Source organism: Buceros rhinoceros, unplaced genomic scaffold (assembly GCF_000710305.1).
Source record: "Buceros rhinoceros silvestris isolate BGI_N320 unplaced genomic scaffold, ASM71030v1 scaffold11956, whole genome shotgun sequence".
In the NCBI taxonomy this organism is placed as follows: Eukaryota; Metazoa; Chordata; class Aves; order Bucerotiformes; family Bucerotidae; genus Buceros; species Buceros rhinoceros.
In genome coordinates, this window is record NW_010419423.1 from 81337 (window position 1) to 96062 (window position 14726).

General features: G+C 48.7%; 1 protein-coding gene across 4 annotated transcripts in view; it reads left to right on the plus strand.

The window, feature by feature from the left end:
- The window catches only part of DLGAP1 (discs, large (Drosophila) homolog-associated protein 1), a 121258-nt gene that overhangs the window by 56336 nt on the left and 50196 nt on the right, over positions 1 to 14726 (plus strand). For 2 of the 4 annotated variants that reach the window (XM_010138913.1, XM_010138915.1), the window contains exon 5: positions 12830 to 12858. The exons of the other annotated variants lie outside the window; for them this stretch is intronic. In XM_010138913.1, coding sequence (XP_010137215.1) covers positions 12830 to 12858 — 29 coding nt within the window. The remainder of the gene's footprint in view (positions 1 to 12829; positions 12859 to 14726) is intronic. 4 annotated transcript variants of the gene reach the window in all.

Sequence of the window (14726 nt, forward strand, 5' to 3'; positions counted from 1 at the left end):
AGCAGGAAGCTGTGCCAGTAATCTGACTGGCTCCATTCCCCTTCATGATTATTCTCTTACAAAAAACCTCTTTTTGAACAAGTAGTTACAAATACAGTACAATTACAGTGCATTGTGTCCTTTCAACTTCTGGATTAAAATATGTAAGATTTATGGGCAAGAGGAGGCGTGTAGTTCGTTCAGCTGCGTGGACCGTGTGGCACAGGGTCAGGGTTTTTCATAGCTGCGTACCCACGGCTGGACACATCTTTCTTGATGCCTTCAGGGAGCCTCATCTCATTAGTGGTCAGAAACGGCCATAAGGATCTACCCCAGCACAAGATACTGTTAACTAGCTGTAAACTAAACACAATTCCCTTTACAAAAACCGGGGTGACAATAATGAACAGCAGGAGGATGAAGTAAGCCTCGTTCTGACATCTGAAAAGTTAAGAGCTAAAGCCTTTTTTCATTTTATTTATGAGATGTTAAAAATTCTTACTGAACACTGAAGGCAACGCTGTTCCTGTAGCCAAAGGGAACTTTGCCCTGAGATAAGGACCTCCTCGGTTCTCCTCTGCGGGTGTCAGAGGTCAATCCATTATTTCACGTCTTTTGAAGTCGAGCAGCTGAGGATAGCCGTGCAATCACACCTGAGGGGTGCAGGGCTGCCGCTGCTTACCTTTGGAGCACAGGGCATCCGTTGCTCTTCCAGCACCTCTAGGAGGGTTTATGTGTTACGTACCGGGTGTGTGGCTGTACCGATGATGTAGAAAAAGACATTGTGTATGCTCCACAACTAATCTACTGTCCTCTGATTTCTCCCCAACCCAACTCAAATTTAGTTAAATCATAGCTTATGCCCATGTGTGTGTGTTTTCCCCCGGCATCTCCAGGATATGGGGTTTGCGACCGGTCGTGTTCAGGATGAGACCCTGTACATCATCTCGATTATCACGTGGAGTTCTTCTATAGGTAGAAGATGCAAACAGAGCCAGGCTCTGCTGGGGATCCTATAGCACTGGCCAGCTCTGAGAGAGACACCCCTATTTTTGCAGAAGTTGATGTCGGTACATGCAGGACAATTTCGTGCACTCTCCCTGCAGTTTCTAAGGGTCTACAGATTTGCTGAATCATCTTAATAAATTTACAGCTGTAAAAAAAGCCATTATTAACAATAAATTTGCAGAGACTGAAGAATGCTGCATCGAAGCATTCCGACAGTCTTTGGCCGTTTTGCCTTGGGCGTGTGAGAGTTTTCGCACTCAAACGCTGTGAACAAGGTAAAACCCAGGTACTTCAGGAGAGGTAACTGCGGTGATAGTTCACAGTTAAAGGAAGACTGACACTAGGCTGTTCCAAACGTTCGTTTCAAAGGGTTTCCAGCTTTAGCCTTATACACCCCCAGAATGTTTCCTCTTTAAATTTGGCTTTACCCCCAGAAATAATTTCCCTTCTTGAAACTGCAGACAGCAGTGACAGCTCTTCTGTGCATGGAGACGTCCCTCGCTGCAGCCCGCTATCGCCTGTTCTGCGGGTGCAGGAACTGGAGCTTTCTGTCGCTGCAGAGGGTTGGTCTCCAGCTGCCTAATTGTGCTGTGCAGCTGCTGCTTTCAAACCCCACCAGGACCTGATGGATCAAAGTTGAAATTACCAATTTCTGGCATGAAAAGCTCTCCTAAGTTTTATACATACATTTGGGTTTATGATTTCAAAGCTCGAGCCAGACAGAGTTGGGCACGTAACGACTCTGCGAGAAATCGTTCTTTGAAAACTGACCCTCTGGAATGTTCTGTAGTTGTTCGCTTAGTGAATCTTCAGGAAAGATGCAGCTGCAGGAGGCTTGGGGCAGTGAAAGCCGACCGCCACTGACACTCGTCGTGTGCTTTTGGGGCTGTAATGTAACAGAACCCAAGGCTGGCTACGAAATCGGGTTCTTGCACAGCTGCCCTTGGCGCTCGGTTACTTCATTTCAATAATAACGAAAAATGCCCCGTCCCAAGTAGTGTTTCATAACATGCCATAAACGGTATAATTCGATCTCAGCAGCATTAAGATGGTCCATTAAAGAGAAATTCAAGCGATCCACCACCTGCTCAGTCCCTTCCCTGCCCCTCCCTGATGGAGACAGCTCGCCCTGAGCTGGGGGCAGGGGGGTTAGAGAAGGTGAGAGCCCAGACGGTCACCCCAGAGCAGGAGGAGACGAGGGGTGCTGGCACCCTCCCAGAGAGCAGCAGGTCCCAGTAGAGCCAACCAGCTGCCGACAGCAGAGCCGGTGCTGCTGCGTTTAGTATCTGCCGAAGTCATGGAGTTTTGACAAATCTGCCAGCGCTGCTCGTGTGTTTGGTGTCAAAAGTTCGGGATTTGACATAACAATAGGCCTGCATGTCTTAACTGAAGGCTTTAAAGCTACTTTGAAATGCCAGCAGGTGACATCTTCATGGATTTTATGACAGCCAAATGGTATCATACGTTCTTCCTTGCTTTTCTGTGGAAATTTGATATCTAGACCAATGCCTGTCATTGAACTATCTTTCTTCAGATAACTGCCGTATTAACCATGAATGCAGTTAATAAAGGACCCATTTTCCACAGAAGAACCCAGCCCGCTTACGGTGTCGTGTTGATGTCCTGTTAGTTTGGTTTACAGTCATGGCAGATTTTAATCAGCCGGGACAGGACGGGGCAGCACCTCACAGGGAAGAGTGTCAGCAGGCAAACCCGGCAGCCTCACACCAGGGGCTGAGACAGACTGGTCTCACCCTCATGTTACTTAATGCACGGATGGATCCTCAGGTCATCAGAAGCTTTGACACTTCTCCATAGCCAATAGCGATGCACAGAGGCAGAGCTTTGCACTCAACTCGCTGGAGGTTCTCCATGTCGTGTCCCCACTTCACTTTGCTGCTGAAGTTTGTGTAGGAGGCAGCGTAAGGTGGCTTTGAGTTTGCTTCTGAAAGAATAACTCCATCAGTTCCTGGTCCTACAACCCAAGCGAATCTATACCGAAAGCTGCATGGGAGGTCAAACCTTCGTATTGATGTCAAAACGCCGAGAAGTGGGACTGGGGCTGGAATTTCTGCGTTGCCGTTGTAAATGTAAGACTTGGGGTTTGTCTCTTCTGGAAGGAAACGGGCCAGTGTCCACTAAGTGACACTGTTTGAATGAGGAGCAGATGTTCGCTGGGGAAGCGTTGCCGAGATTGAGAGTAAAAGAGTTAAGGGGCCTAGCTTTCCCAAACATGTCGCTCCCATGTCGAGCAGTGGAGCGAGTCCTGAAAATCCGCTGTAGAGAAGAGGCAACCAGGTGACGTCCATGAGGGAAAAAAGGGAGTCAGACCGTTACATGGCATATAGCAACACGCTTCTTAAGGCTAAACTAGTTTACGAGCAGCTGACGGATTGTGCTAAGTTGTAGGGTTGGTCATTCGTCTCGGTCTCCTGACTGCCTGTAAGAACAATCGGCCGATTATGCTTGCCGTGTGCTGTTTTAAACTCTGACAGATGACTTCTGCTGACATTGGTATTTTCAGGAGATTTTTTTTAGTTAGTTACGCTCTTGTGCCATTAATGTTCTCTGTGAATTCTCCAAGTGGGAGGGTACAGCTAGGTAATTAAATGGGGCTTTGTGGTTTCTTTTTTTGTGGATCAGGAGGTGCTCTGGAATCCACTTAACTGCAGCGTGTTACTAGTCCTCTACTCCTGTTCTTTGTCTGTACAACTCTCTTCTGTGCAGCGAGAATCCTAAACTGTCCCCGCACACGTCAAAGAGGTCGCACCTGTAATAAGTTTAACTCTAAAAAATTACTCTGTGAACATTTTCAGAGTGGACCTTTTTAGTGGGAAATACAGGGGAAAAAAACATGCCATGGTGATTTCAGAAATGTTGTTTCCTTTCCACTGAGGAAACAAAATGTATTTCCTTCCCTCATCAGGCTGTTACTATTTCCTGATGAATTCAGAGTTGTGTGTTTATGGTTTCAAAAACCTTTTCTCTTCACTTTTATGATAAACTTTCATGATTTCATTCACACTTTTAAAACTAATTATGATAATACTCAACATCACCATTGTCTTTTTCATCCTTGACACAACCCATGAATGAGAAAAATAAGGATTACGAGCCCCATATCACTGAGGAGAAAGCTGAAATAAGAAGGGAATTAGAGCGTGAATCTTAATCTGGACATTCTGATTCCAGTCTTGTAAGTGCTGATAACATTAAGCTTCTCATCTGACTACTCGAGTTTTCTTCTTCTCGTAGTAATAACACATATGGAGTCAGTTTACATTGGCTTCTATTTTAATTCCTGCTCATTTAGTCACATTTGCATTAGGAGTTAAGGAGGAAAGAAAAATAGTATTAATTGTAACTATTAGCTCATGCCCCAGTAATTTCTTTTTCAATCAACAAACATTAAATGGGGAATTTAGGAGTGACTTTGTTGATTTTAAAAGTTCAGAGACTGCACAAGGCAACACACTCCATCATTTTAAAGTTGTGTTTTTCTAATCAATACACTGCTAACGAGGTTGGGCAAAGTGATGACTTCATCAGGCTCTGACAAACCAGAGATGCTCGTCACCACCGAGCAGAGGAGTGAAGTGAGCGAGCACGCTCTGCTCGCTGTGCCCGCTGCACGGCCGATCCTCCTCGGGGAGAGGGGCGGAGGAGGCGAGGGCACTGCTCCTCCTAAAGCCTTGACACCTCTGCACGAAACGCTGAGTTCAGCACCTCCCCGGGGGCTTACTGGTAGCCTTGGTGTTTGACTGCACTTTTTTCTGCTCACCAAATTAAAACCGGTTCCTATTGACAGGTGTTTGCCTTCAGTGTTTGGAATCTATATCTCTGTGCAAACGGGGAAGTGACCCCAAAGTTTTATATCGCTCCGGAGTTCCTGACTTTTATGTTAGATGGGGAGATTAGCACGTACAGTTCATAAGTTAACTTTATTTCCTAAAAATGGATTAAATCCTTGAGCTTCGTATTTTTTGCAACACAAATGTTTGCACTCATGAGAAAATCCAGCTGACTTAATTTTGGCAAATCAAGGAACTAAATGGCAAAAGCAGCTGTAAGGAAATTAATATTTGGCTAGTTTGCTTGGAGTACAGTGAATTTCTCCGTGAGAGTAGAGTTTCTCTCTGCTAGAACCATTAATTTTGCTGATTTACTGTAAACATTTGAAATGGCATGAGAGCGCCTAATTTCCTGCCTTTCTTTTAGAAATAGTGCTGCCTGATTCCCACGTGCAGCCCACTCCAGCCTGGAGCGTTTAGCAAAACTACTTCTTGTTCTTGTTGCGCCTGGGCAACAGTTTTTGAGCTGCGACACGTGTGCTACCGCAGTCACTGCACAGAGGGACCTGCAGCTCTGCAGGGCCCCCCTCACCTCCAACACGGGGCAGAGCTGCTGAGGCTGAGGGACCTTCAGACCTTCCCTCGAACCGCCCGAACGGGGGCATTGCGTTCTGCTCTGTGACTCAGGAGGCACAGGTACCATCCGAGTGAAGGAAGCGCAAGGTGGTTGTGTTTTGTACGAGGCTGAGAGTTCCACAGAACTTCAGGAGAAGCTCTAAGCCTTTGTAGTCACAAACACTGTGAAACCTCAGCTGGGGGTGCCAGGGAGCTCAGGGATGTTTAGCCATCATCCCCAGGGCAGCTGCTGCCCCTCATCCCTCCCCCTGCCCACTGTGGAGAGTGGCTGTGGAGGACACACCAGCACAGAGGGGTTGTGGATGGGTGATCCCCGTGCCCAAGGACTGGTGTGAAGCACCTCCCAACAAGGACAAGAGGAATAAACCACCCCTAGACCTCAGCAGTATCTGTCCAGCTGGCAGCAGACCCTCCCCTCTGTGAAACACGACCCTGGAGACATTTCTGTGCTCAGTCTGCCGGGGAGCCAGCTGGTGGGGCTTGGGCAGCCCCGAGGAGATGGGCTGGTCTGCAGGTCATGCTGCCAAAGCCTCACCGCAGCACTCCTCCGAGCAAATAAAAAGACTTTTCGAACCCTTAGGCTAATATTCATCATGTCCTGCAATTAATGCACTTTGTGTCATTTAGGATCTTACATTTGACCTGATGAGACTCACATTCTAGTCACCACCAGTTGTCATGCTTAGATCATTTAAATAACCATGCTGAGCTGATGGAGTGATGCCAGGCTCAGCCTCTGCCTTAAGGTAGCAATCTCCAAAACCATTCATCTCGCCATAGTGACACCCTGAGAACCAGCAGCACACTTGTAAGCGGCCAGGAGCCAGTGCTGGGGGCTGGTGATTACTGCTGAGGTGGGACTTTCTCTTTTACTCCCTGTTTTAGTAGCCCAGGAGGATGTATTTTTAAATTGTTCTAGACAACTCAACCCAATTCTGTCTTTTACAACCAAAAGAGAGAATGTGATTTGACTGGTTTCCAGTGAACTCTCCCAGACATGTTGTGCCCCTGCCTTGACCGAACAAAGAAGTACCATGGTACTGTGGTGCTGAGCAGTGAGAAACCATTCACTCACTTTGCTAACCCGGTTCCAGCCAGGCAGTGAGTGTGGGATATGAAAAATTCAGCCTGTCGTGGTCAAAGACAGAAGAATCAGGTTTTCTGCAATATTCAGTTGCCAGTGCCCAGAAGATGGGTATGAATAATTTCCAAAAGGAAAGCCTTCAAGAGCATATGTGATTTTGGGGATTAGCATGTGCAAGAGGATTATCGTCTGAGAGACAAAGGGAGTAAGAGATTACAGCACATTAAAGGCAGTTGCTGTACATCAAAGTTCTATTATGGGGGCACGAGCTCAGTATAATACAGGGCATCAGCCAGACGGGCCGGATTGAGTTTGAGCTTTCCAGCTCTTTTATCTTTTCTGGTTCCAGCTCTACACACCCGTGCTGAAAGATGTGGAGATGTTTACAGTCAGCTGTGAGTTAACAACAATAATCAGCTTAGACATTCCTGTTCTGTGATATGCTGAAATAAAAACACCCCAGACCTGCAGACATGTAGGTCAAACAGAAAAACCTGTGGGCTGTTGGGAGAGCGCACCCAGCTGAATGATTGCATCATTCTGCGGAAGGCATTTCTGCTAAACAGCCCAGCAAAGCATCCGTGCCTCTTCGGAACAACTTCTGTCTCCTATGTTCAGGTTCCTTCATCTCGCCCTGCCGATTTGTTGTCATTATATGGCTACGGCAAAAATCTGGCAAATAAAATTATTGGGTGTTTACCTAAAAAATATTGTTTTATATATATTTAACATAAAAAGTTTAGATTTTCCTTTAAATTTTAAATGTAAAAAAATTTACATTCTTCATTACTATGGCAACAGCTGTCAGTAAGGTCTAGCCTGAAGGAGAAGAGCTTAACTTCCTTGCATCTCCCTTGTGTGTCAGATTTGAGCCCTGAAGCTGTGGCAATGTCCCTGTAGATAAGTTTGCTGCTGACTGACAGTTCCACCTTGTCTGCCCCACGAGCAGAGCACAGCGATTCATTAACTCCGAGCCATCATCCAGCCACTGGACACTACATCCCTGCATGTGTCCCGACCCTCCTGGGACTGGGTTGGAAAGTTCCAGTGCTCATCAAGTGAAGCATCTGCACACATTGCACCAAGCCCAGTGCCCATGTCATTAAATAAGTGCCAGGAGCATGGTAACGAGCCTTGGGCACCCCAGTCTGGCAGTCCCTGGTCCCTGCTGCGGGGATGCTCACCGGGATGCAGCCGGGATGCCTCTGCGGGACGCCTGCCTTTGCTGCCCGAAGCCTACATACCACGGCGCAGGGCAAGAGGAGCGGGTTTCTGGTGGCAGGGCACGGTGTGGCGGTGTTTGCCAGGCTGCGGCTGTGGCAGTCACAGTGGCAGGCAAACACCAGAGGGAGTTCTTGCTCCACTGGAGAGCTGGGAAAGGGGAGCCTGAGAATGGGAGACTTGCAAATCGCCTGGCTGAGGTTTCTAACCACAGACAACAGTCCGGACGACATGACTCTAGATAGATGTAGATGGTGAAACCGTTCAGTCTAGCGGTGTTTGAAAGAGTTTGCGTTCTTCACTGGTTTTCAGTGCTGACTCCAATGGACTGATTCCTCTTACCAGGAGGGTCTCACCCACTTACCCTCCAGTAAGTTTTTGAGCTCTGAGTGCACTACTAGAGCCTTCCAGGTCAGTGTCCAGAGCCAGAGGAGCTGCAAAGAAGGAATAACCTTTTCGGCTTGTTCATCAAATGAGTCTTCTCTCCTGGTCCATCCCCACATGCCCCCCTCTGTCAGAGTGCCTGTGTCTGAGCTGCAAAAGTCCTCCGAGTGCTGTCCCTGGATGTGCTGTGTGCTGGAACGGGGCCAGGGTGCAGCCATCGCCCCCGGTGCCCTGGGCTTCCACAGCAGCAGATCTGGGTTACACAGGTAGGAGAGGAGCGAGCGGATTCTCCACTTGCTGGTAGTGAGCTGCCCTTTCAGCAGGCAGACCTCTGCTTCATGCCTGCTAAAAGCCTGTCCTCCTTCTGCCCATGCCCACTCAGCTGGCCCGGACCAGGAGATGTCAGTCCCCTGGGTTCCCCACAGACAGGCTCTCTCAACTGCTCCCTTTGCAGTGACTGACTGAAAGAAAACACACGACAGCCCTGAGGTGAATCTGTGCCAGTAGCTGTTAGAAAAACATTTCAACGAACAAGCTGACCCAGCTCTGTTATGGTTCAGACAATGCTGGGGCAGGTGGGAAGCTTCTCCAGTTCTTCCAAGACAACAGACTGAAGTGGAGACTCCCTCTCTGCTTTTTCCCCACATGTAATTAATGCTTCTGCACTGATGGCTTTTAGTGTCTGTTAGCGACAGGGTGCTCAGCTTTCCACAGCCATTACTCTGAGTGTCACCTGTGGCTCGTGAAGGAAAGAGCAGCTCATTACACAACTCAGCTGCCTGTTCAGCAGCAACTTCAAAGTTCTGTTCTCAAAAGGGTGTTCTGTAAAATCACTCTTTCACTGATAAATATCAAAGTAAATCCTGGCCGAGCCTGATGTTGAGTTCCTGGCTTTCACAGTGCAGCCAAGGTGAAGGATTCTGCAACAAACCCACTTCTCTTTCAGGGTGTTGTTGCAGGTGTGATGATCTAATGGGGATGAGCCTGTTCCCCTCTGAGGTGTGTCAGCTTCACCGAGCTCACCAGCACAAAAAGAGGATCTCGGCATTGTTGTAACGGTGAATGTAGAAGGTGCTTCACATGATCAGGCGGATGACTTGCATTGTAGTGATCTTTTAAAAGATCTGGGCGTTACTAGAGGTGGGTGTTCAATTGTTGACTCATAAAACAAGAACCAGACATGAATTACCCAGGCAGTAAGTCTTTTTCTTCTGATGATAAGTAAAAAGAACCTTGAGAGGACTAGAATCAACTGTCAGAGACAGTGTCTCAGTCCCAGTTCCACAGTTTCTTGCCCCCTCCAACTCTGCTCATACAGCTATTTTCTGGAGCTGTGGGGTACCCGTGTTGGTACTACCACTGGGGACAACAGCCGTCAAACCTTGTCCTTAATCCGTGCTCTGAAAGGAGCCAAAATGACCCTTTGTGAACAGCCCATTCATGGGGGACATTTCCACTACAGCCTTTTAAATGTTTACTTGAAACATTTCTACGTGAGACTACAACATTTTTGCGTGACTTGCCCACAGCTCCGGAGTGGTGCAGGTGTTTCTTTTGCAGCGGTATTGTGGCGCTGAGGCGAAGGGAAATAATGGGGTTTGTGAGGCAGCTTTCATGACGAATGCCGCTAGTGGTCCTGGAGACCATTGGTGTGCTGGGGATGAGGAGGATCTGCTCAGCAGCTTGTGAGTCTGGCAACTGCCCTCCATTGGCTGCAGGAAGCCAAATCAGGCTGGTTTATAGACCTGAACCAGTATGTTCTCGTCACCCAAAACAGAAGAACATGGTGAATATCTCTTCAGGCCAAAGTGCAGTAGCAAACACAGGAGCTGGGGCGTTGATTTGCTGAGCTGTACCTATTGGCGCGTGACGGAAACAACAGAAGTTCACGTGGGTACATGAGAACTGCTGGATATAGCACAGATAACCTCGGGGTGTGATGCTGGGGGGGTGGGAATGTGCAGTCACTAGTTTTGGTGAAAGCATGTGCTGATAGCAGCTTAGATTTTCAGACAGAAGTCTTTGTCTCTTCGATTCTTCCAGGGTTGAAGGAAGTCAGACTCCCGTTATTCCTTGGTAACAAAGCTTGTTGCTCACCCCATCACCACGGTCCTTTCCTAGCTCTAGCAAGCTCCTAATCCAAAACTGACAAGCATCTCAAGTCAAAAAGGGTCGTGGTACCATACTGCTGGACGAGGCAGGTGTGAAGGACGGTCACCTGCTTATGAATGACAAACTTATTCATCAGCTAAGCATGCCTGCGGAAAGGACACGTCCTCCAAACTGCTGGAGCTGTCGTATCTGTGTAGAACCACAGCGCTGCAAACCTCAGCTGAAACACAGTGTCTGCTGCACCACGCTCAGCTGGGTTCAAACCCAGTTACCCAGGTGCCGTTAACGCCTTACCCCAATGGGTTTACGTAGCAGAACACTCAGCACTCCTTTGAGACCCCTGAGCAGTTTATTCCTCCAATTTTAGTAAATATTTGGTTAGAAGGTTTACTGGATGTCTTCCGGGCCTGATGTCATTTTATCACTGGTAGCCTGTCAGCATTAGTCAGCAAAGTGTTTAGTCAATACTTACCAACACCGAGCTGTTAGCAGGCTCTCGTCCCGCTTTCTCCATCACCTTCGTTTCATTTATGCAGCTGAATTTGCTGCAGAAAAGTTCCATAGGCGCCAGCCCCAGATTTGCCTGAGGCTGCTATCTGAAAGCATGGTCGGGTGAGCCGGGAGCAGCCCCAGGGGCGGTTCTGCTTTGCCTCTGGTGTGTCCAGTCTAATCTGTCACTCGCTGGAGCCTGGATCCATGCCGGGTCCTCGTGGGAACCCTAAACATCTTTTGCCAAATGGGAGAAGCGAAGGTCTGAGCAGTCCACCCTGCCTCCACTCTGGGCTCCTTAGGGAGTTTATTTCTCACCCTGGCTCTGCTGTGGGCCGGGGGAGGGGCCGGATGGAAGCAGCACGCTTCTGTGAGTGAGTTTGAGGGACCGTTTCAGTCAGTCTGTTTTCCCTCATCCCTGAAATGTCATGCAGAACACCCACGCTCCAGAACGCAGCGTGGTGCATATTAAAGTCTACCCTTGGCCAAGCCTGTACTTGACAGTTCTTGTGCGTTGCAGAGGATTATTTCAGGGGGCAGTTGGGGAGAGAACTACTGAAGACTGGAGCTAGTGGTATACACACAGATGTGTGTTCCTGGGCGAGCATTTCCCTGCCCGACCTCAGGAAGACGTGATGAAACACAGCACTAGCTGCTGAGCCAGCGAGGCTCTTTGAACTGATAACCGTGGCATGTTCTGTGATGTGGTTTGCCTGGAAACCTATTCGTTTCTTTTGAAAATCCAGAATACCAAAATGACATCAGTTGTAGTGTGCACTGACAAACCGAGGCTGAGATGGCAGCCTGCTTTACTCTTAAATGATTGCAGATGTTTGGGTGAAGGCTGAAAACCATGAGGCTTTTCAAATGTGTGCATGTGGGGAAGGAAACCGGGGACAGATATCAACATGAACACGTTTGTTATAGATTACAGCCACTCAGCTGGTCCCACTTCAGATTGGCAATTATTAAAGATGTGCAAAAACAAGTGGAAACTCTGATAGCTGCGATACATCTGGCTCAGTGGGTGTTTTTGATTTCTGACTCCATAGGCTCACCTCCCTTTGACTGGTGCCAGTTACACGCTAAACACACAGAGCTGTCGGCAGGCTGAAGAAGAGGCTTAGGAAATATGCTGCTGGTTTTCATTACCGCCAGCTTGCAAAAGCGTGTAGCCTGAGCTGGTTTTCCAGCAGGCTGAGACCCAGCTCAACGTCCCAGGAGCCTGCTATGCTCCAAAAGAACTGGCTGGTACCGATTTGGGAAGCTCTTTAAGTGTGTGATGCCCTTTAAGTGACTGAGTCATTTGCTAGTCACACGCATGGGAAAAGGACGGGAAGAAGAGCTGAAGGCTGAAGAGTTGCTGGGATTAGGAATCCCTCCCGGTCTCCAAATTTAGACTCCTTGGTGCTGAATTCCTGAAGGAAAGGCCTAACAATTCTTGCTAACACCACGTCAAGAAGGTGAGAGACAGGAGGCCATGGCCACCTGCTTCCCAGCCACAAGGAAACCAAGTCATCATGGGCCTTTGTTTTCAAAAACCCAGTGACAGGCAACATCTGTCATGGCAGAATGGCTTTTGTGTCATCGCTTTGGGCCAAATTAAAAACGAAGCTTCAAGTATTTATGTAGCAGAAAATCTCATCATTCAATTCTCTTAAAAATCAAGGTATCAACTACTTTTTCAAAGTTGTCCTTTTTAACAAATGTTGTGTCCTTCACAATGTGTGGTTGGAAGATGGACAGCGTAACTTCTTCCCCAATCAGTGTTGCTCATCTCCTGTGGTTTACTCTTCTCTCAATGCGCCCAACTTCATCAGTGAGTTTGAGTTAAGATGTCTTCTCATCCGTAGCAATGTCTGATAGGTTCAGTAAAACTCAGCAGCTGGGGAGGAAAAAGAGCACAAAGTGTTTGCAGGTTCTATCCACACAGAGTCACAGACTCGTAGAATGGTTTAGGTTGGAAAAGACCTTTAAGATCACTGAGTCCCACTGCTGAAGCATCAGGCAACATCACAGATTGAAACTGGTGCCCTAAGTGGCACCAGGGACTAAAGATTTCCTCAAGAGCCAGCTGAAGTCAGTGTGATAACAGCTGGACACAGAACCTGACCCAAATACCGAGACTCCAGCTGAGTTCAGTGGTAGAACATGGTGGAAACAGCACACCTGGGCCTGTGGTTATTGCATCCCACAGTGCATCAGCAAGGTGGAAGCATTATTGAGGTGATCAGGGTAACTTTCTGGGACATCCAGGCCCCTGAGCCAGCTCCCCTTGGTGTCTCGCAAGGCTGCGTTCTCAGTAGTGATGGTGAGCATCAGAAGGAAGGAGCGGCGATGGTGCAAAAGCCATTTGCTGCGAAGAAGGTAAAGTGAATTTTTGGTTGTGCCACATGAAAATGTGTGATCCAGCTTCATTAGGAACAGAACATAGCACATCTCTGTGCTTCACGTGATGAGACTTTCAAATCCTGGCTGGTTCTGGGGTAAGATGTAAGCCTGGATGGCATCCAAGCAGAATTTGCCCGCGGTGATGGGGATAGCGCCTTGTGCTGGTACGTACTAAAGGCACGCTGGTGCTGGAGGAGGTTCTGAATACCCTGGTTGTTCTGCTCCGAGAGCTGAGGAACACAGCTGCCTTCACACTCCCCTTCCTTGAGCAAATTGGGCGGGCTGGTCTTCACATCACTGAGCTGCAAATGGTTGGCAGTTATTTTGAAACAGCTCTTCCTGTAGTGAGTGCTGTCGCGATGACATCATTTGAGGTACGGCTCTGGAAGCCATATTCCTGTTTGGATCTCCAGTCACTACAGAGAAGAGCACATTAAAACTGGGGGGAGGGCTTGCTTGGTTACGCTGTTCTGCAGACGTGGTGGTTCAGCTGCAGAACCAGTGGGATGGTTTAATACACCAGTACACTGGAGCGGTTTTTATGAGGCTTTGCCAGACATGATCCAGAGGACCTCACAGCTGAGGTTTTGGGGGGTGGTTTCCTGCCTTGGACGAGAAGATAATTTCAGATTAAGGCATCTGTAGTGTGTGTTTTCTGCAGCGCTGGTGATAATAGCAACATTTCAGTGAGGTCCCTGTATGGGTTACGTCACTTGTTTTTTGACTGGGCGGTCGGAGAGGACCCAGCGAGCAAGCCTGCTGTCACTGCTGGAGAAAGGATATCGGTGCTGGCCGCCAGCCCGGGCCTGCTCAGCACATCAAAGGCTCTTCCCTTGGCTCCCTGAGCAGCCGGAAAAGCAGCTGCCCAGTACCCTTTCAGCATCCTTCGCTCTTTCCCCCTGCGCCAGCAAATAACAACTTCTTTTTGCTCCCCGCCTCGGCAATAGTCTCATTTTTTTCCTGCTCTCCTGCCAAGCAGGGTCCTTTCAGGGAGGGCGCTCCTCTGTACTACCTGCACATCCCACGCTGGGGGATGCTGTGGTTCTCTCAGGCTCGTCCTCCTCCCAGAGACCTCCCAGCTGCTGGCTGTAACCTGGGAGAGGCGGCAGAGCCGAGAGGAACAAGCCGTGGTTACAAACCGCACATGCCGTTTTCCAAGCCAGCCCGATGGAAGATTTCAATTTGGAAAAGTGCTTTTTGCGCCAAAGAACAGCCTAACAGCCACGCTTTGAAAGTCTTCCCACTCACCTCCCAGAAAAATAAATAGTGCGGCTTTTTTGTGGGCTGCTCGGTGGTGTTTTTTCCTTTCAAGTACATGACTGCCTTCCTCCAGAGCTGCTGCCTGTCCACGCTGCTCCTCCTGGTCCTGTTAACTGGTTCCTGCCAGGAGGTTCATCCGCTGTGAAAGGCGAGTCAAGCAGGCGCGTCAGAGAACCAACTGCAAAAAGAAGAGGGTATCTGCTCGTACAGCGCCGCTGCTCCGGAGGGCGCACGACGGGGCGGTGGGAGCCTTTAAAAACACCTGCACTGCGCTTCAAAGGCACACACAGCCCCTGGGTAGCAAATTACAGCTACTGGGGGGCGAACAGCTGCCCCAGTGGCTGCCGCACCAGCCCCGCAGCGCCCCCTGC